Source organism: Hibiscus syriacus, unplaced genomic scaffold (assembly GCF_006381635.1).
Source record: "Hibiscus syriacus cultivar Baekdansim isolate YM2019G1 unplaced genomic scaffold, ASM638163v2 tig00110602_pilon, whole genome shotgun sequence".
Lineage (NCBI taxonomy): Eukaryota > Viridiplantae > Streptophyta > Magnoliopsida > Malvales > Malvaceae > Hibiscus > Hibiscus syriacus.
Window position 1 is genome coordinate 1,494,090 of NW_024062798.1, and position 25,550 is coordinate 1,519,639.

At 34.0% G+C, this 25,550-nt stretch overlaps 1 protein-coding gene and 1 pseudogene across 1 annotated transcript; both read right to left on the reverse strand.

The window, feature by feature from the left end:
* Positions 1–12,581: 12,581 nt before the first annotated feature.
* On the reverse strand, positions 12,582–14,761 carry LOC120135222 (annotated as a pseudogene).
* A 6,606-nt stretch (positions 14,762–21,367) lies between these two features.
* LOC120135020 (beta-1,6-galactosyltransferase GALT31A-like) lies at positions 21,368–24,290 on the reverse strand. Its single transcript, XM_039151388.1, has 11 exons — positions 23,804–24,290; positions 23,355–23,436; positions 23,216–23,277; positions 22,900–23,111; positions 22,756–22,819; positions 22,599–22,671; positions 22,384–22,504; positions 22,203–22,290; positions 21,994–22,119; positions 21,812–21,924; positions 21,368–21,679 (listed from the first exon to the last, which is right to left on the reverse strand). The coding sequence occupies exons 1-11, from the start codon at positions 23,908–23,910 to the stop codon at positions 21,531–21,533; spliced, it is 1,197 nt and encodes a 398-aa protein (XP_039007319.1). The 5' UTR covers positions 23,911–24,290; the 3' UTR covers positions 21,368–21,530.
* Between the last annotated feature and the right edge of the window lie 1,260 nt (positions 24,291–25,550).

Sequence of the window (25,550 nt, forward strand, 5' to 3'; positions counted from 1 at the left end):
ATATGATATGAGAGCTATAGGTGTAATTGACATGCTAAGAGTCGAGGGTATAATAGTCCTTCGGGACGTAGTCCTTCGAGATGTAGTGGTCCTACGGAACATATATGACAGTCCTTCGGGACGAATACTGAACTAAGGTTCTGTGCCCCATGAGGGAATTGATACGAGCTGTGGTGGCAGCATTAGTGCACAACCTCAATCCACTCACATACCTCTATTCTCAATAATATACATGGGCCATTGAAATACAAAGTAAAGTGAAAGTGGTACAAGAAGGTAAGTTTTGTACATGCATGATATGATTATATATGTTATTGTGTAATAGATACATGCATATTGAAATGTCATGAAGGAAATGGTAAGAATGTATATTCATGAAGATATTGTTGCATATTCATTTATTGCCTCACTAAGTCTATGACTTAGCGTGTAAGTGATTTACACGTAGGTACCAAGAAATAAGAAGATTCACAATAGCAATGGCACGGATATCAACATTACTAAGAAATTAGATCAGAAGTAATTAACAAAGTAGGTATTTTGTTGTGTATAAAGTGTTGGTATGTAATAATTAGTTAATTACGAATGCTCTGATCGATTTTGTATTAAGTGGTCTCTTTTATGTAAATTAAAGTATTTTGTTTTAATGAAAGTTTTAAATTCCCAGGATTTTTCTTTAAGAATCAAAGTTTGAAAAGTCAATGTGACATCTCGGACTTGTATTCGGGTCGAATATGAGTTAGGGGTGTTACATTACCTTTTCTCTGATAAGATAGCATAAATCCACTTAGAGGCTCTAAATTCAATTTCTTTACAACATGTAACATTAGAGTTTCATAAGTTAACTTTTTTAATGACAGTTTTAGTTGAAGATTCATGGGTAAAGACACATATTGTAAAACACCATGAACATTCTCCCATAACCCTCCAAAACACAAATCTATCCAAACATGATCAACATTAGATGATTTCATTCTACAAATTGTAAATTAATTTACTAAACAAACGAGCTATAAACTAGATATCATCACTAACTTAGAGAAAAACATACCTTTATTAAGTTGATAGTTGATAATTTGGGAGAGAAATCATTGAAAAATTATATAGAAATAAAATTATGTAAAAAAAATTAGAAATGGGGAAGGATGTCGTTGGATATAGGAACGGATGTCGCCGAAGAGAGTGATAGATGGAGATGGAATGAGTTGCGATTTAGGGATTTAGGTTATGAGTTGCTGCTGCTGAATTGTTATATACCCAAAACATTTGTGTTGCGATTTTGAAATTCAGTTGCGAATTTGAAATTCAGTTGCGAATTTGATTTTGTGTTGCGAATTTGACTATCGCGTTGCGAATTTGAATATCGCGTTGCGAATTTAACTTATGTGTTGCGATTTACATATTCGCGTTGCGAAATTGGAAACTGGGTTGCGAAATTGGAGTTTGCGTTGCGAATTTGTTGGTCATTTTGGAAAATCCAAAAAAAATTGGTTAAATTCGTATATTATAAGTCATTTTTTGTCACTGAGATTAATTTCTCCCGAAATAATCCTCCATCCATAATCCCCTACTGTCGAAATACCTCCCATTCGAGCCTCATACGCAGACTTGGTAGTGAATCTCCGCTTGGGGTCCCATTTCTAAGCTGTCATAAGCCTTCTCAAGGTCAATTTTAATGGCCATACATACCTTTCTACCCCGTTTGAGCCTCATTGAATGAACCATCTCCTGCACAATAATTATGTTATCCGTTATACAACGACCTGGAACAAAACTAGTTTGAGATTCAGCAATCCATTTCGGAAGAAAATGCTTGAGCCGATTAACTATAATTTTCGATAAGATTTTAAACACCACCGTGCACAAGCTAATCGGTAAGAAATGACTGAAAATTTTGGGGGAATTGTTCTTTGGAGTAAGAAACAGCAGGGTTCGATTAATTTCCGCAGGGATCTCACCACTTTCAAAAGCTCTTCGAATAACATCACACACGCTTGGACCTATAACATCCCAATTCTGTTGATAGAAATAAGCATGAAAACCATCAATACCTGGGGCTTTTCCCAACTGCATGTCATGAACAACTTGACGAACTTCAACAGAGCTAACGGGTAAAGTAAGATTAAGGAGCTCCCCGGGATCCAATCATCATCATCATCACGCAAAGCTGTAATTGTGTTAATCCCACGTCTCCCCTTCGCATAGGCATGAAGATACTTTGTATTTCGATCCCCGAACATATTCCAATTACAGCGCGACTTCTGGAACCACAAACTCTCCTCTCACTGAAAAACTGACTCTAACTCCTCTCTAAGACTATATTCAAGAGCCCGAAGAGAATCCGAATGACGGGTCTCCAAGACAATTTGAATACCTAAGATAGTTTTTTTTCGTTTCCCAATACTTTCGAAAGTCGCATTATTCCAGTCTACCAACTTGGATTGAAGAGTAGCCAGATTTGCCATGACATCTTCCTGATTCCGCCAGGAGTCCCGCAATAAAGCCTTGAACTCCGAATGATTCTGCCAAGCAAATAAAAAGCGGAAATGAGGGGATCTAAAAGACACCACCTGGGACTGAACATGAAGAAGAAGAGGACAATGATCCAAACCAATCCTCCCCAAATGAGTAACAGAAAATGCCGAGTATCGAAGAATCCAATCCGCGTTCACAAGACAGCGATCAATTCGCTGATAGAGAGATCCCTGGGCCCAGGTGAAGCGGAAAACAAGGAAACCGAGATCCACCAAACCATTATCAAAGACAAAATTTGAAAAACCACGGCTAATTCTCGTTCTTCCGACAACACTACCCTTTCTCTCCGACGCACACAACAAAGCATTAAAATCAGAAGCCATAATATAAATTAGATCCGATAGATTCGAATAGCGGACTCTAGAATGGATGTACTGGTTTGCAAGACTGAGAATCTCAACTTGAACTTCATCCCGCCACAGAAGCCAAATACCGCCACTAAAACCAGAAGCCTCTACTCTAAACGAATTCGGAAAGCCCAACTGACGGATAACCCCATCTGCCCGGACCTCACTAACTCTTGTCTCAAACAAAAAGACAACCGAAGGATGATGAATCTTCAGAAAATTCTTGAAAAAGCGACAAAAAGTAGGGCTTGCAACGCCCTGACAGTTCCAAAAAAGATATTTAACCATGGGTAAAAACAAACTAAAAAGAGGTACTACCCGGCGGAGCTAAACTCTCGCTAGCCAAATCGTTGTTCTCCTCCATATGGTTCGCATCCGTAGTCCCACCTGGATCCCTATTCGGATCTTCTCTTAATTTATCAAACAATCGAGTGGCTGACTGAATCCAATCGGAGAGCAGTGCCCTCCCTGGAGTTTTATGGCCAGTCTATTTCTTGGCTTTGAGCACCTTAGCCTGAGGAGTCAAACTCCTTCCACGCCCAACCTGGAGATTCCCCAAGGCTGTTACTAACATTAGTTACACCATTCAATGGTACTATCGGACTTACTCCAGTGCTCGTTGACTCGCTCCCTCCCTCAAAAATTGTATCTGATGGGACGATCTGGTCCCACGGCGAGGGCACACTCTGAACAGCTTGAGATGCTTTACGATTGGTACCATTCCCGCGAACTTTGTCCCCTAAAACCTCTTTACCCTTGCGACCACCGGTCCTGTCCACCAACGGAGCACCTGCAGCACTACTAGAAAGAAAATAGTATCTACATAACATATTTTTCATCTTTTAATTCAACTCCACACATTTCATGTTTTTCTGAATAATTGTATTCCCTCATTGATGCATAGAGATTCTCTAAAAAAAATTGAGCAGAAGCGTTTTTATTTTTTCAGAGAATCTTTACATTTTGATCTTATATGGCCATTTTCGAAAATTTTGATTAGTATTCGAAAGTCGGTGGTTTCATGTTTGTTTTTATTCAAATTTAAATTAATTCTTTCTTAACTGACGTTATTTTCATATGTAATGGGGGTAAGGGATGTAATGTAGTAGGTTGACCCTAACATTATGTTGAAAACAGTTTCCGTAAAAGATCTCCGTTATGAATTGTCCTCAGTGAGACTCGATCCCACGACCACAAGGTTAAGAGCCTTGTGCTCTACCAACTTAGCTAGATGGACAATTTCAAATTTAAACTAATATGACTATAAAATGCATATACATTATTAAAGATTATTTTTTATAAATATTACTTTTATTATCATTTTAAACTAGGGATGGCCATGAGACTCGAACCCGACTCGATCGGGTCGGATCGGATTTTTTTAAGTGTAATGTTCGGGTTTAGGTTTAGGTTGAAAAATACCCGATCTGACCCGAAAATATAGATAATTTTACATTATATATTTAAAAATAATTATAATAATATCCCTCTATATATAATTTTTTTTCAATTAAGTCACTATTTTTATTGAATAAAAATAATATTTTTTATTATTTTAGATCGGGTCAGGTCGGATTCGGGTCGGTGAACTCTTGTTTTGATCGGGTCAGATCAGGTCTCGGGTGGAGGCTCATTTGTTCTCGGGTAAAATCGAGTGGACCAAAAATTTGATCCAACTCGATCAATGTCCATCCCTATTTTAAACTATTTAAAAATAATATATAAAATGGAAGTGTTAATTTAAAAGGTCGGGTGACAGAATGTGGAGCAACCATTATTATTTTTATGCTTAATACACTTTTAATGGTCTAAATTCTACATCACATTGTTTTTTGGTGCCTGAAATATTAGAAATTAATATCTAACGTTTTATTCGTTATATTTTTAGGTGTGAATACATTTTATATTTTTTTATTTTTAAGGCTTAATATACTTTTAGATACCTTAAATATACCTCAAATTGACTTTTAACTCCTAAAGAATTTTTCGTTAAAAAGAGATGTCTAATGTTTCTAACATTACACTTTTAGGTGTCTAGATCGTAACTGCCGTTAAATTTAATCATTATTTAACATGTGTCACACACATAAAATTTCAAAAGAAAAAAAGATTTAATATTATAATTTAAAATAACATGAAAAACCTAAAATTTCACTGTCGATCAATTGTCGTTGGTCTGTGGCCGTCACCGTTGACACCATCAAAATTGTCTTGTTGCCATGGCCAAAATTCAGTCATCCACCCACCGTGAAACTACACTGATCTTCGTGAAAATCGCTGCAAAAGGTCATCGGTTTTCTAAGTTTTTCTTTGTTATTTTCCGACGATTTCAACATCTACAGCTGATCGTACGTCATACGATCACCACCATTAAGTTTCTCGTTCTGCTCCAAATAAAACTCAACCGATGATGACCTTTCGTCGTTGTCAGAGGTGGGTAATAGGAGCGAGAGGGACATCGGGGGTTTAATTTTTTTTTTGAATTTTTTAAATATTATTGGGGTTATTTGGTTCGGGAAATATCCCCCGTTTGGTTGGCCGGTAATCTCATTCCCTGAAATGTTTTTGGGTATATTACCGGGAATGTCATTACCTCCCTTCCCTTAGGTATTGTTGGATTACCGGCGTTTTGGACCAAAATGCTTTTAAAAAAATTTATTTTCAAAAATATAATTCTTCTGTCATTGAATTTTTTTTAAAATTCTACGAATGTTAAATTACAAATTTATCCTTAAACTATTTTAGATTTACAAAAAAAGTCTATAATTAAAATTTTATATGAAGTTCAGGGGTTAAAATAAAATTTTACCCTTTCATTAAACCTTTTTATATTTTTAATTTTGTAAAAAAATTAAATAAATTTTATGAATTTAATTTTTTAAAGAAAATATATAAATATCTTATAGTAATATTATAGTATAATTCAACTTGTTAAAAAAACAAATATATAATAAAGACAATTTGGTCAAATATACATTCTAATAATATTTTATTCTTTCAACCAAACACGGTAATCTTACTTTTTTGCTAAACCAACCAAACACAAAATACAACATTCTCAATAATCCTATTCCCTGGTAATCTTTTATTCCCACTGGTAATCTTACATTCCGTGAACCAAACACACCTTAAGGTAGCGTTTGGTTGGATGGAATTCCTTGGAATTGGTGGGAATTGGAATCCAATTCCACCACTTTCCCATGTTTGGTTCAAGTTTTTCAAGGGAATTGGAATCCATGATGGAATTGAATTATATCAAATGAGGGAAAGTGAATTATATCAAAAATGGATGGAATTCAATTCCCTTGTTGGAGGGAATTGAAATTTGACCATATTACCCTCATCAATCCTTTGATAATTTTTTCATATATTGAATAAAAATATTTTTTTTTATTTTGGGTCGGGTCGGGTTTCTAATTCATATATTCGAGTCGGGTCGGGTCGGGTGAAACTTTTATTTTGGTCGGGTTCGGGTTTAGGGTGAAAAAATCGGACCGACCTGAAAATATATATAATTCAGGTCGGGTTGGATTAAGTCATTGTTTTTATTAAATAAAAAATAATTTTTTATTATTTCGGGTTGGGTCGGGTTGGATTTCTAATTCATATATTCGGGTCGGGTCGGATGAAACTTTATTTTGTTCGGGTCAGGTTTTTTAAGTGTGATATTTGGGTCGGGTCGGGTTGGGTTCGGGTTTAGGGTGAAAAAAACCAGACCGACCCGAAAATATATATAATTCAGGTCGGGATGGATTAAGTCACTGTTTGTATTAAATAAAAATATTTTTTTATTATTTCGGGTCGGGTCGGATTTCTAATTCATATATTCGGGTCGGGTCGGATGAGACTTTATTTTGTCCGGGTCGGGTCGGGTTTTTTAAGTGTGATATTCGGGTCGGGTTTTTTTAAGTGTGATATTCGGGTCAGTTCGGGTCGGGTTCGGGTTTAGGGTGAAAAAACTGGACCGACCCCAAAAAAAAAATATAATTTTACCTTATATATTTAGGAATAATTATAATAATACCCCTATATATATATATATTTTCAATTAAGTCAATGTTTTTATTGAATAAAAATAATTTTTTTATTATTTTGAGTCATGTCGGGTCGAGTTTCTAATTCATATATTGAATAAAAATAGTTTTTGGTATATTTTTTTGTAACTAATTAACATACTCCGATTGAAATGTATTGAAATATTGTTCATTCTTTTGGTAACTTATTAACATATTTTGATTGCGATGATTTTAACTTATAATGTTTATTAGCATGATTTTTATAATTTATTAAAATGAATAATCAATCAATAAAATAAAAATTTAATATTTTTAATTTTTTATAATATATTATTACATGTAAATTGTAAAATAAACTAAAATAAAGCAAAAAAACAAAAAGGGCAATTCTGTCATTTTACATTACTGAAATCAAATTCATCTGACATGTCTGCGAACCAAACAGAATATGGAATTGGATTCCAATTCCTACATATCCCAATTCTTTCACAGATTCCAATTCCTTCACAGATTTCAATTCCTTTACAGATTTCAATTTCCTCATAAACATTCCAGCGGACCAAACGCCACCTAAAAGTGTAACGGAGAAAACGTTAGACACCTACTTTTAATGAAAAAATTTTAGGCACCAAAAATCAATTTAAGCTATAATTTAGGAACCTAAAAGTGTATCTTTTTTAATTTTTTTTTTTGAAATTTTATATGCGTGACACATGTCAAATAACGATCAAAATTAACGACCATTACAGTCTAAGCACTTAAAAAGTGTAACATTAAAAACGTTAGACATCTATTTTTAGTAAAAAACTTCTTTAGGCACCAAAATATATAATTTAAGCACCTAAAAGTATATTAAGTCTTTTTAAAAATTTATATTCATGACATGTGTTAAATAAATGACTATTAAATCGTTATAGTCTAAACACCTAAAAGTATAACGTTGAAAACGTTAGTCGTTTATTTTTAATAAAGAATCTTTAGCACTAAAAATCAATTTAAAATATATCAATTTGAAATATAATTTAGACATCTAAAAGTGTATTAAACACTATTTTTATTTCAAACTGAAAATTTCATTAATATGAAAACAGATAAAAAAGAACGAACTCCCATGACCAAATTTGCTTTAATAGATCAATACAAAATCTGTATATCTAGTTGAATATCCGCTCAAATCTGAATCTAATTTCGTTAAAAATTACTGATTAATATTCAAACCCTTTTAAAAACAAATATATTCTTCACTCTAATTTAAATAATGTATTATAATGATTCAAACATAAATAATACTAGTTCAAATGATAAATATCCTATAATGATTATCCACATCCACCTTAAATTCATAATATTTTTTTGATTAATTAAATTCATAATATTTTTTTGATTAATTAAAGTCATAATATATCTAAATTCATAAAAGTAAATAGAATATATATCTATATCTAAATTCACAATCCAAATTACTATGATGTATCCAGACGTATTATGAGAGGATTATCAAACAAGCAGGAAAAAGCTACTCTGCAATTCAAAATTTCATTCATAATGTAACAAATTAAATGTTTTTGGGTTACAGATGAAAACTTCAAAAACTAGAGAAATGAAAACAAAATAAACGGATAGAAAAGAACGGCACCCTTTCCCCCTATCTGTGAGCTGTGATCAATGTTTCTATGAATCTCAGCCCATCAAATCGTGGTGCAAATTTTTCCCGTTCCAATACCGTTAAACTACTCAACGCACCGTTCATTGTCCCCTACATAATCGACATAGAATCTCAAGATCTAAGAAATTCATAACAGGTCTATTGAAATAATTGATTTTTAAAAAAAAATTATTAATCCACAGCTTATATAAAACAGAAAAATTAACAAATTAAAGCTACGATTAATATATCCTGATCTAATAGAAATTAATACGGAAAAATGTAAGAAAAATTCAGATCTAGAAACAATAGAAAAATTCAGATCTAGAAACAATAGATTGAAGCAGGCAAAATTTCGGATGGAAATCTATTGAACTCATCGGCGATTGAAAAGGATATCAGATAAACATTGAATCAGATTTTCTTTTAATGAAACTGAATAATACCTGATCAGAAGAGGTAAGAGGGAACGAAGCATTATGGATTCCGGCGGAGGAAAATGACGAGAGAGCCGCTATGGAAGCAGCGAGCAAAGCAGCGACAAGAGGTCCAGATCCCTTCATTTTTCCGGTATTCCTTTCGATTCCGTCGATTGAAAATTTAGAGAATAAGAGAGAGTTTCCGAAATTTAGAAGAAAAATGGACGGAATCCGACGAAACTTAGCCGGATCCCTCCCACAACTTCTCTCCGTTTTCCGTCAACTCCCCCTTTCTGAATTATTTCATCATCCCTCTGCCTTTTTATACTAATTTTTCCTGGATTCCCCAATATAGTACAGTTTTAATATTTTTAAGATTTAAAATAATTTGTGTTTCCTTCTGTGCCACGTCGAGTCCAGGGTATCCCAAATCTCTCTTTAGCCACTAGGAAGAGACCACGTGTAGTTAAGCCCCTTTGAAAAGTCGTTTATTTATTATAAGTAATTAAATAATATATAGGGTAAAATTATAAATAGTCCCGATATTTTAAATCTCTTGCATTTTGATCATTTAACTTTTCAAAATTATAATATAGTCATCGAACTTTTAATTCATTTTCCGTAAGGTCATTGTCGTAACTTCCCATTAATTTTTGCTGACGTGACATTCAACTCTCGTAAAATCTCATTTTTCTTCTTCTCTTGTTCTTGTTCACACCACCTTCGGTCAGCAGTGACTAGGGCTGTAAATGAGACGAGACAGATTGCGAGCTACTCGAGATCGACTCAATCAAGACTTGATAAATACTCAGATCGAATGGACTAGACTCGAGTTCTTAACGAGCCGAAACGATCTACTTGATATTCAACTCGAAAAGCTCGTGAGCAGCTCGAAAATATAATATATTAAGATTTTATTTTTTTAAAAATAAATTATTAATAATATTAATATTTAAGTATTGATTTTTAAAGAAAATACAATAAGATTTTCTTATATTTAAGGTTTGAGTTTGAGTCTGAGGCTTCAATCGAGTTAAGTTTAAGATTTTTTTTCATTTTGAGCCTTTTCGAGCTGCTCACTAACTTCAGTTTAGAATTTCGAGTTCGAGTCGAGCTTGAAAATTTTAAACATGCGAGTTTTCGAGTCGAGTCGAACTCAGCAATACTCGAACTCGACTCGACTCGTTTACACCCCCTAGCGGTGACACACGCAACCATTACATCGGTGTCACCTCCCGACCATAGATCTTCAATTCATACTCACCATATGCCGTTCATCCCAAAAAAATCTTGATACACGCAACCATACTCTCATATGTAATATATTATAATTACTTAACTTATATTTTCTTTTATCTTGTTGAATAAAATTTATTTAAAATTTATTTCGTTTTAGTCATCTACAGTCCATGCATTATTTAAAATATATGGTACTTCTATGATTTATATCACAAAAAATACATTCAATCAATTACTCCTATCTTTTCGAAATTCAAGGGTTACACAAAAAAATTGTATCTTTTAGGAAGATATTATTATGAACAATAAACATTATGGTGTATTATTTTTTAGGGTTAACTATTTTAAATACCATTAACTTTTAAGCGTTGACTCGTTTATATCATCAATGTTTTAATTTTGTTAATTTTAACACTAACATTTATTTTTAAGTGTAAATATATTACTCCGCCGTTAACGATTTAACGACACGATGATATGATAGCTCTGTACTGTGAGGTTACACACGCGAATGCCTTACCAAAACAAAGTCATTTTACTTAAAAAAAAAAAAACTATTGAAATATCGTGGTTAAAGAGATTTGAACCCAAAACACATGGAAATTGTTCTTACTGCTTAACAGCTGGGCTACCTTAAGTTTTTTATTATTTTTTTCTACTAAATTTTTAAAAATCTTTGTTCCTAGAAGACATCGTCGTTCATAGCAGAAAATGAAATCATGGTTTCTTGATTACTCAACGTTGAGAATGAACTCAAGTGCTGCTTCTTCACACCACCATCATCATCTTGATACGGCTTTGTTTTACGATCAAGTGCTGCTTCTTCACACCCATTAGCTCACACCATTATACACCCCTCCCCCCACTCACTCTTCGTTCACCTCAAAGCCATTGTCTCTTTGCTCATTTAATCGCATCAAGTTTAGTGTTTTTACAGTCTCGAAAGAAGGGCACAATGGCTATCAGGAAACCAAACAAAGTGGCTCAAGCAGCAGTGATGAAGCAAATCCTGAAAAGAAGCTCCAGCTTGGGAAAGAAACAAGGCTACGATGAATAAGGACTCCTTGTGGATGTCCCCAAAGGCCACGTCGTTGTATATGTGGGGGGAAAACAGGAGCAGATACATCGTTCCCATCTCTTTCTTGACCCTCCCCGAGTCCCAGACCTTGCTCCATCTAGCTGAAGAAGAGTTTGGTTTCGGTCACAACAAAGGGCTCACTATTCCTTGTGAAGAAGTTGTTTTCCGGTCTCTAACATCGATGCTCAGATGTAAAACACAGAATGAGAAAAGCTTCTCCACTAATTGATTCTTGTTGAAGTCCAGCTGAGTTTCGATTTGACTTGATCGTAAAACAAAACCGTATCAAGATGACGGTGATGGTGTGAAGAAGCAGCACGTGAGTTCATTAAGTAATCACGAACCATGATTTCATGTTCTATGTACGACGATGATGAGTTTTGTTTGGGAGAAATATTTCTTCTGGGAACAAAGAGTTCCAAAAATTTGTTAGAAAAAATAACAAAAAACTTAAGGTAGCCTTTAAGAACAATTTTTATAGGTCTCAGTTTCAAATCCTCTTAACCATAATATTTTAATAATTTTTTTCAAGCAAAACGACTTCGTTTTGATAAGATATCTACGTCGCGACACGGAACTGTCATGTCATCGTGCCGTTAAATCATTAACGGATGAGTGGTATAATTACATTTAAAAATTAACATTAGTGCTAAAATTGATAAAATTAAACAAGTCAGTTGATGATATAAATAAATCAGCGCTAAAAAGGTTGATGGTATTTGAAATAATTAATCCTATTTTTTACATATGTGGATAATTAAGCCTACCTTCGACCGTCGATATAAAATATAAAGAGTATGCTTATAGCCTTCAAAAATTGAACGGAGAGAATTGGCTTATGAATCAACTTGCACATACGAGTTGCAGATCAACATAATTGTATCTATACATTATTAGACTCAACTCTGAAGTTAAACAATGCTATCCAAGACTGGCTGTTCATCATCACCAGATTCCATCACTGGCTATAGCCATTCATGTGGCATTTGAAGACCATAATCAAGGAGCAAAAAAAGGAACATTTATATGATGCAATAGATGAGCTACTGAAAAATAAAAGGAAACTCACATATTATTCGATTACGAGATCGTTCCTCAAACACGGCCATTAAAATAACCTCATCTATCCGATCAATTCTATTTTACCGGATTCTACGTCTCCTGCATGGCCCAAATATTATGAAAATCTAATATAATCGCCGTACTTCAATATTTTGAAAGCAGGGAGTGAGAAGATTCATCCATAACCATCTCACTTCATTGCAATGGCAATCTGCTTTCGCTGGACAAAACTATTCGGGATTATAACCGTCTTCCGATTTTTGCAAACCTTCGGGCCACTCCGAATATAACAGCTTTGGTCAAGAGCCCTCTATCGAGAATACAGGCGACTGCGATGACCCCACCAACAACTACAAGTTTAGGAATGTTGTTCTTCCCCGAAGGCTTCTCTGATGAATTATTCGTTTCGAGCTCGGAGGAATCGTTTTCGTGGCTTTCCAAGGATCTCAGATAGTCTGTGGTTACTTCAGTGTTTATATGAGCCATGGAAGCGCAATGAGATAGGGATGCTCTGGATGCTCCGGATGCTTTTTCCTTCTGATATTCACGTAAGCCAGGGTCGATTCTCCTGACCGTTCCCCACATGCCTAGCTTGACCCCGAGCTTTGCAATTTCCCATGGTATACCCATATTTTCGTGGTGAAAAGTAACACCTCGCACGCACTATGCTGACCGTCTCCGTTCCTTGATTCAACTGTTTAAAACATAGCAAGTACAAGTTATTTATGGGATTATATTAACTTAACACGATATGCCTAGGAAACATACAAAGGAAGATTTAGACATTCTCTGGTTTCTTTATGGTTTGTACCAAAACCAGTTCTCCGATGTTCTCAGAAAATACAAGTCTCAAACCTTCTAACAGTACAGAAAAAAATGAAAAACAATTTTAAAAAAAAGACGGGAAAATGGTCCGTTACTTGCACGAATGCGCCAACTTGAGAAGTACAAATCAACACGCCTAGGTTTGTTTTTTCTAGGAACAGAGGGATATGGTACTCCCTGCAACGGCACAAAACATGTTAAGAATTTAGCTTATGCACTTCAAAAGCTAGACAACAAATTGGCCAAAATGTTAGTCATGGCATGAAGTATAACAAACTCAATTGAAATGAACCATAGAGTTCATAAATGAAAGTCGATTAAGCTAAGCAACTATCAGATTAACTCAAAGCTTAGGAATCAACTTCACAATTTCTAAGCTTAAAGTGAAACTGTTCCCACTAATATTTGATCTAAATATCGGTTGCAACCAAGTTATTTCTCAACTATGAATGCAATATGAGAACACGACTATTATATAGGGGAAAATAGGAGAGACTTTTAAAGCTGAAAACCGGGGAATGGAATAGGATGTTACCTTTGTAACACAGTAATATGTCTGCCCAGACGCCCAAATCCGACGACCTATCAGGTATTCTCTGTCACTGCAGAAGAAGGGAAACTGCAAACCAAAGAACAGGTCATAAAACAATGTTATAGACAATGAAAAATAACAAAAAAGAAACCATTAGAAAACTTTTTACGAACCTTGCGAACCCAATGGACAACCATAGTCCCATCAGTGGCAGACGACTCCAGAGTTTCAGCACTAAGAAGCATTTCATCCCACTTTGATTTCGCTCGGAATTCATCATCCCAAAAGAAATCTCTCACCATCTCAGGAGTGGCATCATCGAACACAGTCCGGCTACGATACTGCGTAGGACCAATCTAAGGAACAATAAAAACATATAATTCAACACACCAATCGAATTCCAAACAGGTAAGAATATATTAAACATAGAAGAGGGAAAAATACATACATCAAGATCTCTTTGCCAAGCCTGATAAGCCATAGTCGGAGTCGACTTATCCATCATATGAATCCAAGCAGGACCTCCATCTTTTTCTTCAGCTAATTTAAACAAATACCCTAAATCCTCATCAGTCACAAAACCCAGATTTTCCTTTCCACCCTCAGAAGAACTGCACCTTTACAAAAAAACTTTAGCGGTTGGCAAATTCAAATACAACTCAGTTCTAATCCTATCAAAAGAACTAAAATTTTATACATAAAAAGCGCCAAACCTGCAATTGGAATGAGTAGGAGACAAAGGGAAAGAACCCATTTGAGCCCCATAGTCTGAACTCCAAGAGAAACAACTGGGCAACTGAAGCTTCATCAAATTCAAGTTCGGAAGCGAACCAAAACCTGTAGAAGCAGACTCTGAAGACGAAGCAGTTGACTCCTTAGAAGCAGAAGAATCCATGAAGATTTCTCTGCCTAAATTCGCCCATTTCGGCTTCCAGGCCCAGCCAACTAAAACCCCAACAATCACAGCAACCCACAAGGGAGCTATGAAAATCAGTAGCTCGCTCAACACATCCCCAATCGAGGGTTTACTCAAAATCTCCCAGAAAACTGAAACCAAACCCATCAAGAATCCTCCAAAAGTGGAGCGTTAAGCGCAGAGATCTTTCTCGAGGGTCTGTTGAGAAAGATAGGAACCCTTTGAAGAGCAGAGCAAAGGGAACCACCGAAATTGAAGCTGAAAGAGAGTAAAAAGAGGGGGGTGATGAAGGGTATTAAAGAGGGAAGGAAATTTATTGGACGAGTGAAGAGATGAAAAGATATGGGAATTGTTGTGCAGATGTAGGAGATGACAAAGTGATGAGAAGAGTTCAAAGATAAGGATTTCGTGATAAGCGGTGGAGAGTCGTCTTCACTGGATTACCGTAGGCCCATAAACTAACTCGGACTCATGCTCACACTGCAACCTTACTTTTATACTATAAAAATATACGTACACATACACATATATAAATATCTAACATTTACCAACGGATTAGTTCAAGTAACAAACAACTTGATGTCGTTGAAATATATTGAATTTAAATTTTTGTATATGTAGAAATCTTCGTTAAAGTACTCACTCATCAAAACTTTAATCGTTATTTTTTTAAAGTATTTTATTTTTAATATTTTATTTTCAAACAATAAAATTATTTTATAGATAGAAATCATTCGTTAACAAGAGATTTTTTTGGTCTAAAGTAAAATATTGGATATCAAAATATTGTAAAAATATAGAAACTAAAATGATTATTTAATCAAATGTTAGAGGTCTTTTATCTTAAATTAAAAAATTGAGATTAAAAGATAAAAAGAAATGATCAAATTAATTATTTAATCAAATGTTAGAAGAATTGACATCAGTGATTAAAAGAGTGTTATTCTCCTTAGATATTTCATATTTAAATATGTAATTCAATAAGATGTGTATATATTATCAATATCTAAAAAATATATATGAATCAACTTATCTCATTAGTCAAAGGAATTGATGTTATTTCTAGAGGTTGCTAGGTCGAACACCATCTATTACAACATGATAATTGAATGTTCATTGTTAAATGATATATATATAGTGTTTAAAACATATGTTACTTTATAATCACATTAACTTAATAAAAAATATTTTAAATAAATATTATTTTGTAATCCCATAAAATTATCCAAATCAAATATTAATTTTTTTATCATTATACCAAGTATCTATATTTGCACAATTCATTATTGTTAACAAAAAAATTCATGAGACTCGGATATTATTATTACCGCTATTGAAAACATTGATTAAATTAAGGGTTTAATTAGTATATTATTAAACCATAGAAATTTTCCTAATTACCCTCTAATATCTATGAATCTTTAAATATCTAAATAAAAAAATCATAAAACTAATAGATTTTTTTCAATTTAATATTATTTTGTTTTCAATCATATAATGAGTTAGAATGTCTGCATTATTACATAGTTCATGCTTATCTTGTTTGTTATTTTACCAATTAATCCAGACAGGGTTTGCCAAATGTTTGGAAATAATTGGACAAAACTGGATAAGTACACTGGAATATTCTCTTTTTATTTAAAAAAATTTAAAAATTAAAGGTAGACGATTGAATAATTAATTTGTATTTATATGGTATTTAATATTAAATTATAGTAACATTAACCATATTTTTACAAAATTAAATATATATTTATAAATTTTTAGACATTAATATTAGTATTTATTTTAATATATTATTCGGAATATGTACAACATATAATATATTGAGTTGGCGTGGGTGAAGGAGCATTGCATGGTTTCAGAGAAGTTCTATCATACAATAATTTTAATATACAATTAAGAAAATGGATTATTAATTTTGTTATTTATTTTAATAAAATTGATAAAAATTACAGAAAATATTATTATTTATACCTAAAATATTATTGAACGCTTTACCGAACTTAGTAATATTTACCTAGTATATTATTAAACCTGATAAAACATCTAATAATAACAAAATTAATAAAATAATAATTTTTTTGATAATTATTATTGATTTTATTAAAAATATAATAAAATCGATAACAATTTTACTTAACCATATGTTAAGCTGCCGCACATAATACTTCCGATGGTTTCGGGTGTTTAAGTTTAGACGGTAACAAACAACTGACAACACTATCACTTTCTTTCTCTCTCCTATCCTTTGTGTTTCTGATTCGTCCCCCACTTGAATTTGTGGTCGCCGCGTTCCCTTGGTTTTCGTGTTCCATCCAAATTTCTTTATTTTAATTAGTTGCTATATAAAGCCCTCAAATTTTTCTAAAATATCAATGTGGACCTCGAATATTTTTTATATTCAAAATAATTTTTTTTGGTAAACAAAGAAGGCCAGCAAGGTTAACTATTTGCGCCTAAGCATTCTTCAAGAAGAACCGTGTTAATAGCAGTTGGAGCATATCAGAACCTTCTCCCCTCAAAATCATCATGTTGGACCATCTTAGCAACATGATCGGCAATTCTATTTGCTACTCGACGCACCTGCGAGAAGGAAACTACCCAGTTCCTTTCCAAAAGCCCACTTATATGTCGAATAGTCGTTGGTGAAACTTCTTTCAAATTGGACCGGTTCAAGATTCGGTAAACCTCACCATTGTCAACTTCAAGAATAATACGCCCTGTCCCAATACTCCAGGAATTCCTCAATCCTTCAAGAGCCCCCCACAGTTCCGCTTCCAAAACTGAACATATTCCAATTGCTCTAGCAAAATCGAAGATCGATCCACACACCTCTGCTGTTGCGAAACACTCCCACACAAGACGCATAGTCATTCGCATCTCTTGCCCTATCTGTATTAAAGCTTCAAGCAGTCATCTGGAGGAGGCTCCCGTGTAGTTGCGCCTGGACAATTCAAAGGCAGACGATAATTACAGTTTGCATATGCTTCCATGAATCTAATACTTTCGGTCTGCAATATTTTGCTTGAACTAATCCTCAGTCTTGAAGTATAAAAAATGCACATGTTTCTATGTTTCTAAAGATTCCAAAGAACCGCTCCAAATAATAAATGTCATTTTTTATCATCTATCAAAAAGTGCCTCAGATTCATAAGCTTAATAAGCAGTCAATAACTTATCTAACTTAACTAAAAGACGCTTCCATACTTCCAGTGTAGTTGGGCAAGTACGCAATAAGTGGTCAATGCTCATCAGTTGAATCGCATACACCACACTTCGAAGAGGTGCTCATATGACGCTTGACTCGCTCTTTGTCAGTGAGGAGTCTATCACAAGCTAGCAACCATAAAAAGACCTTTACCCAAGGCAAACCTCGGTATTTCACAATGATGGTCCACAATTTATCGGTTGTTTCTGACATACCTCCAGACCGAACATCATACGCTGATCTGACCGGGAACGAGGTTCGGATTCCATTTCCACCCTAGGCAGTCCATTTTTTGTACCTTAGGCGGGATCGTCGTTGCAATCATACAAAGCCATGGATCTTTTTAGAAGTCAATTGACGACCCATCTCCAACTGTCCGCACTAAGCTGGAACGAACATCAGGTCAAACTACACTTACACCCCTCCAAAGTCGGGAACAGATATTTCGAGAAATGTATTCCGGAATGTTTCTTTCCCACTTGAATTTAGTGCGAAGCATTTGCACCCATAATTGATTAGGTCGAGTAACAAGATTAAAAGCAATTTTCATAATAAATGCATCATTTTTTTTTCCAACTACTTTAAACCAAGACCACCTGTGGAGATAGGGGAGCAAATCTTGTCCTGATGCACCAAGCTAATCCCATTTCTCGTTTATGGTTTATCTCAAAGAAAGTCCCAGATTATCTTCTCAATCTCAGAACAAACTTCTTTCGGAAGAGGAGTATATTGCATCAATTGGAAGGGAATGAATTAATATGATTCTACCGGCTAGAGACAAACTCTTCGTCACCTATCCAGTAAGTCGATCTCGAACTCTCTGAACCAAGTGTTGATAAGTAGCTTTGGTAACACGATTATGAAAGAGTGGCACCCCGAGATATTTACCAAAGTCACTAACTTCCTTGAAACCATACAAAGCAATGATCGAATCTATGCACCGTTGGTCTACAATTTTAGAAAACAAAATACTTGTTTTTGCAAGGCTGATTGTCAGCTCGTTGCGAACTAGCCGAATAGGTTTCCAATCACTAACCGCCACACTTTGCTGAATGGATTGAGCAAGCCTCTCCATAATAAGATGAACAGATCTGGAGAAAGCAGATCACCCTATCGAATACCCTTTGAGGGAAAACGATTCCAAAGAAGATCCATTCCATAAAACTTGGGTTAAGACCGACGAAACACATTTCAAAATCAAATTATGAAGTCTATCCGATAAGCCAATATCCCTGTGTGTGTCATCAATAAAACCCCAATCTAGGCGGTCATACACATTTTCAAGGCCAATTTTGATAGTCATAAGACTGTTTTTTGCCTTTCTTGATTTGCATGGGTGCATCACTTCCTGAGCAATGATAATATTTTCTGTTATTGATCTCTCATTGATGAAACTCGTTCGGTTTTGGGAGACCTAGTGTAATATCCTAAATTTTGGACTAGTGACTAGAATGTAAAAATTTGAAAGTTCAGAGATAAAAAATGTAAAATTTTAAAACTTATATTTTGGGTTTGTGGATAAGTAGTTTAGCCTAAGATAATTATTTTAGTGGGTTTTAGATTTTTAATATGGAATTTGCATAAAAGTCTATTAAAGGATGAAGATCTGTATAATACTCTACCAATCGAATCGAATCGAAAGTTTATAAAAATTTGAAGGAGGTAGTTTTTTGGTTAGAAAAATTATATGGATATTTTTAACAAGTGGAGTTTAAGTTGGATTGGTGGAATTTGGCAAGAATTGTACTATAAAGTGAAATAGTGTAATTTAGTGATTAAATTAAAATTTTAGAAATTGGAGGTCAAAAAGAAAATTTGAGAAATGAGATTTATATGGTTATTTAATAATATTAAAATAGATATAACGGAGTGGCATGAGAGTAAATTCTAGAATTTATTAAAGGTAATTTAGACTTTTTGGATTAAATTGAATTAAAAAAATTATTTTAACTAGCTTTAAAAAGGTCAAAGTAGGAGATTTTTTTTTATAGAATTTTCGTGAAAACCTCTCTTCTCCTATGGCAAGCTGCCGAACCTCCATGCTTGTCTTTGTTATTGAATTGAACGATGCGGGAACACTAAAAAACAACCATGCTTTTGGCATGCGAAATTTTGTGTGCTTCCAATTGAAGCCGGGTTATGGAGTTTGGCAATGGCCCCTTACATTCAACCGTAATACATTAGACGTCAAAGAGCGGAATTATGAATTTATTATAGTAGAAGTTAAATATTTTTTATTTTTTATAAATATATTTTTAATTAAAGAGGCATAATAAAAAAATTATTTGCTTTTTTAAAAATTGTATTTTTTATATTAATTAATAATTTAAAATATAAATGACGGGACGAAAGCTCCCCTTACCCTCCCATAGTTCCGCACATGCCTAAAAAGACTGACTTGGTCTACTTTTTTTTTCCTCCAAAATACATGGTCGGAATATGAAGTTTAGTGTGAACAGTCGCACACTCTCGTTTTGAATGTTCGACCGTCCAATTCTAAAACACCAATGTTTTAAATATTTAGATTTTAGGATAAATTACGTATTTAATATTTAAATTATTAATTTTGATCTATTTTAAAACTTAAATTTTATTTTTTAATCATATATAATATTTATTTTTCATTTCATTTGAGTATTTACTGTTAAAAACTTAACGCCTTTAGTACCTAAACTATCGATTTTAGTCTGTTTGAGTATCTAAACTTTCAATTTTTTTCAAAACTGAACGTTAAATTTTGAATGAGATGCTAAAATAAAAAAAATTAAAGTTAACCGTGTGATACTAAAATAAATAAAAAAAAAAACTAAACTTTAGGTATGGTTTTGAACAAATTGAAAGTTTAGGTACTAAAACGGATTAAAATTGATAGTTTAGGTACTAAATGTAGAATTTATCCTATATTATACATGAACTCATGTGTGTTCGTTGTTAATAATTGAGAAAGATTTTAAATAAATATTATCTTATAATCACCCAAACTACTTAGAAAAAAGATTTTACATGATGTGAATGAATGAAATTTTTGTTAATAAGATAATTAATATCCAAAACTATAAGATAGTAAGTAGTTATAGATATTAACCATTTGATTAATACAATTTTCATTATCCATCCTAAACAAGCCTTAGTTTTTTAGAGTTAATTATATTAAATGTCCTCGTATCATGATCATTATTCTAATTGGTCCTTAATTTTTAAAATATTTTAATTTTATTCTTAAACTATGACTCATTTTAAATTGATCCGTAAACTTTGAACATTCCAAATTCATCCCAAACTATGATCCTCATTCTATATTGGTCTTTAAACTTTTGAATGTTTCAATTTCATCCCTAAAATTTTTAATGATTTTTGGGGATGTTATTGAAACATTCAAAGTTTGGGGACCAATACAAAATGAGGGTCATAGCTTAGAATTGAATTTAGAATATCCAACAGTTTGGAGATCAATATCAAATGGAAGTCATAATTTGAAGATGAAATTGAAATATTTAAAAGTTTAAGAATTAAGTTAGAATTAGGTCATGGTTTGAGGATGTGTGGTGCAATTAACTCTTTTTTCATCTACAATCTTCTTCAACTACATTTTTCAATTTTCACACAAGGTTGAGGATTGAGGGCTTACACGAATAATTAACTTTGATGACTTTCAAATTATACCGTATCATTATTTACGTTCTAAGGATGTATTTGGAAAGTCATTTAAGTAATTCGATTTGGACGTAATTTTCCGCCCTCCCCGCAACGCCGGTGCACCTCCTCCATTCTCTCCGTCGACTTGCAAATGCCGCTGCAGCTCCAATCGAACGATGCACCGCACGGACTCCCAGCCTGAGCTTTCCACTCGCAATCTGTTTTAACAAATTTAAACATCGTCGTCATCGATAGATTGTTTCGGTGCACTCTCCGTGGTGGGAGAAAGCTAACGAATCACGAAAATCGCCGAGCTGCATATAAGTGAAGCATAACGGTTACCATCTTACCCGGGGGAGTGGTACCACAGCATAGATTTATATCATCTATATGCTCGACATCGAGACCGATAAACCAGGAGCCGAAGGAGACGTCTTCGTTCGCATACGTATGAAGTATGTGCCTGGAAAGAAAACATGCAAATAACATATTGGATCATGATTGAAAACATGTTTACCGATAAAGTGTGTACCGGTTGACTAAGATATAGATGGCCAAGTCTTTGGAGATTGCGTATATTTGTCCGGCTGCATGCCGAAAATACTTGTTTCCCTCCTCTCCGAACTTCCAATGTTCCGGCTCACGGTACTTAACACCTCTGCACACAAAAAAAAGAGGTGACTACGACGGGAAAAGAAACACGAATGATAATCGGAAAAGTTCGCAGAAGTTCTTCCTTACTTCTGTGCCAGAACAGGTCCGGACTTCATGCAACCGATATAAACACGGGGTTTCGATCTGTGACGAGCTAGTGTAGAACTCACCGTACCTATAGAATAATTCAACATTGAGTTACCGAGATATAGATCAGTTTGAGAAGAAATGAAAGTATTGAGAAGCTTAATTATGTGGCAATACTAACCTAGATTTACATGTACATCGTCGTCGACTTTGAGATAGAACTCGGCATCCCACTTTGCTGTCGCTGCCGAAAAGTATTTTCGAGTTTTCAATGACAGTTCATGGTAACCTTCAATATGATTCTGCAAACAGAACATTCAATCCTACATAAGCTTCACTTAACAGGTAGAAATTTCGAGTTTCTGAATCGGGTCCGGGCCAGAAGTGATAGCATACCAGGTGCAAAAAGTCCTTGTGTTGCTCTTCTTCCGCATTGATAGCACGATCCAAAGAACCATCCGGGGTTGAACTGATGACCATGGATACATTACCGTTTTAAAAAAGCTAACTGCAATGTCAAAGTTAAATGGTTCGAGCTTTCGATCGAATTTACCTATGTCCTATGACGAATCGAATTATGATTCCCTTCTCTTCCTCCAACCTCTTTAATTCCTCCCCTAAGAACAATAACCTCCAAGTATAAATACTAGACTAGACCTCTTCCCTGGTACAATGCCAAAAGAGTATTGAATCAAACCTTGAGGCATCCAAGTCTCCCGGATCGAATCCCTTCGTTTTCTACCGTTTAACACCGTAATAATTCCCATAACAAAGAATACTTTCCTGCGTCTATTCAATCCGGAAGTTCTCGATCTCGTAACCATCGGAGATCCTTCCTCACTATCTGCTTTGTCAGCTCTAGCTGCAGCTAGCTGCATCTCCAATGAGGAGATTGTTTTGTCTAATGCCCTGAAAGTACGTATAATTCGAACCTCCGTAATTTCCAAATGCATTTCAGACATACTTAAGCCTTCCGTCGAAGGATAAAACTGAAACTAGGATACGAAACATACTTGATTACATTGCGGGTTTGCGAAACTCGGGAAAGAACATTGCCTGCGTGAACGGAACCATCCTGTTCCAACATACATAAACTCCATCAGGAACCAGGCAAGCAAAATAGTTCATGACAACATTCAACTGTAAACATGCCTTATCGCAATTGATCATCGGATGTTTCGGCTCGGAAGAAGCCTCTCCCTCGGTTCTAACTGGATCCAAAATATCCCAAAATCTGTAAACAGTGCTACATACACCCCTAGTCAATGCAACAACATACTGAATCAAGAAATGCAAATGCTACACAATTGATGAGAACAAAAATGCACATTACTGGACACTGATTTCAAGAATTGGAATCATAAATCTATGAACATAAGAGCCAAATCTATCCCTAAAGAGCCATTTTTTCTTTATGATTCTGCAGCAAATCAGCAAACAGGAAAAAGGTGGCTGAAAAATGCAGCAATATTCAAAGCTTCTAAATTATAAACAGAAACCCATCAAAAAGGAACATAAAATCTTAAAGTTTTATTATTCAAAACATGATTTTGAATTCTTGATCATTTCATAATCCAATTAGAAAAAGGGGGAAAACTAACCTGTTGACTACAAGTACACCTGAGAAGAAACTGGCAAAGCAAAAGAGAGACACCCATTTAGTGGGAACTCCATTGACAGGCTTTTGAGGTCTACTACTCAAACCCATTGCACCAAAAAAATCCCAAATAACTTCAGCTTTAAGATACCTTAAAGCTTCCTTCTTTCTTTTCTCTGAAAACTTTTCAAGTGTCACAAAAAGAAGCCATGAAAGAGAAAGCTTTAACAGCAACAGGCAAATAACCAGTAACAACAACAAAACAATGTAAATATTCCTGGGAACTGAAAGAGACTAATTATCCTACCCCAAACCCCATAATAATGCTATGATCATTCGATATCGAACTTTATTTTCCCAGGAAAATTTCTTGGAATTTTCTAGGTGACTGAACTTGTTTAAAGAGTTTGGTTATGTTAGGTAGCTAGTGTCATCTCCTCTTCTTCCTCTAGTACTGCCCAATTGATTAGACTTGTAGGTGACCGAAGTCTTGGCATTTCATCAATGAATTTTGATAATCCCAGCCAAATATAACAATTTTGGTTGTTGCAATAAATTTTCTTATTGCCAAAAAATGAAGCAATATAATGCAAAAAAAAAAATGCAGTATTTTTAGTAGGGAAAATGCTTTTTAGAGGGGTCAGTTTTTCAATTTGTTATGTAATGAGTTTTGCTTAATTAATGTATAAACATGCTTAGAAAGAGACATTTGAAGTGTTGGGTTATATCTTAACAAGCAATCAACATTTAGAGCAATTTAAGCTACCTTATGATTCAAACCCAGAAAACCTACCTTGTAAGATACTGGACCACAAGGGCATTAGGAGTACTTTTAATTATGGAGTCTAAAGTGTTAATAATTCTGTTTCATATGCTTTAAATAGGAATAGATCAAAGATAGCAATTTATGATTACATCATGTGTATGTATGCATTTATATATGTATGTCATGTATGTTTGCATATTAATCAGATTGATTTTTTATCAAAAAATTTAGCCCCGGATTTGGGTCATGATTTAAGGTGAAACAATATGTTTGGACATTATAATTATCCATTGTATATTGAAAGATCATTATAATAATAATTCTTTTTATTTTATTTTTAATTAAACTCTTATTTTATCTAATAGATATATATATCATGTCAAGTGCGGTTTTTGACCTAAGAATTGAATCGAGTGAGGCTTACAAATAGAGCTGGGTATATAGGTTAAGGCCCGCGGGCTACCCGTTTAACCCGTAATTTGTGTGGGTTTTGGACATCAAAAACTGAAGCTCGTTTAAATTACGGGTTTTTTAGCCCGGACCGTTAAACCCGCGGGTTTAATGGGTATAACTGCGGGTAGTCCGCGAAGCTCGCAATATTCTGCTTAATTTAAAATTGATAAAATTTTAGAGAAAATAAACTTAAAGAATTTTCTAGCAAAAGAAAATAAATTACCTATAAATATGATGTTACTTATAACCATTGTAGTTCTTAAATTTATTAGGATATTTGTCATAATTCTACCGCTGCTTGATATTTTTTTTCATTTACAATGTATCAAAATATTCTTCATTTAAAAAAATTAAAAGATTTATATAGTATTTTAGTCTTATAAAATTTTCATCATTATCACTTTGGTATTTAAAGATTTTTTTATTTAATTTTAACATTTATTTTTTTCATGAAGTATGTTATCCATTTCGTTCTTTAATTATAAAAAGTCACGTGATATTCTAATAATATATCACATGACACGTAATATTT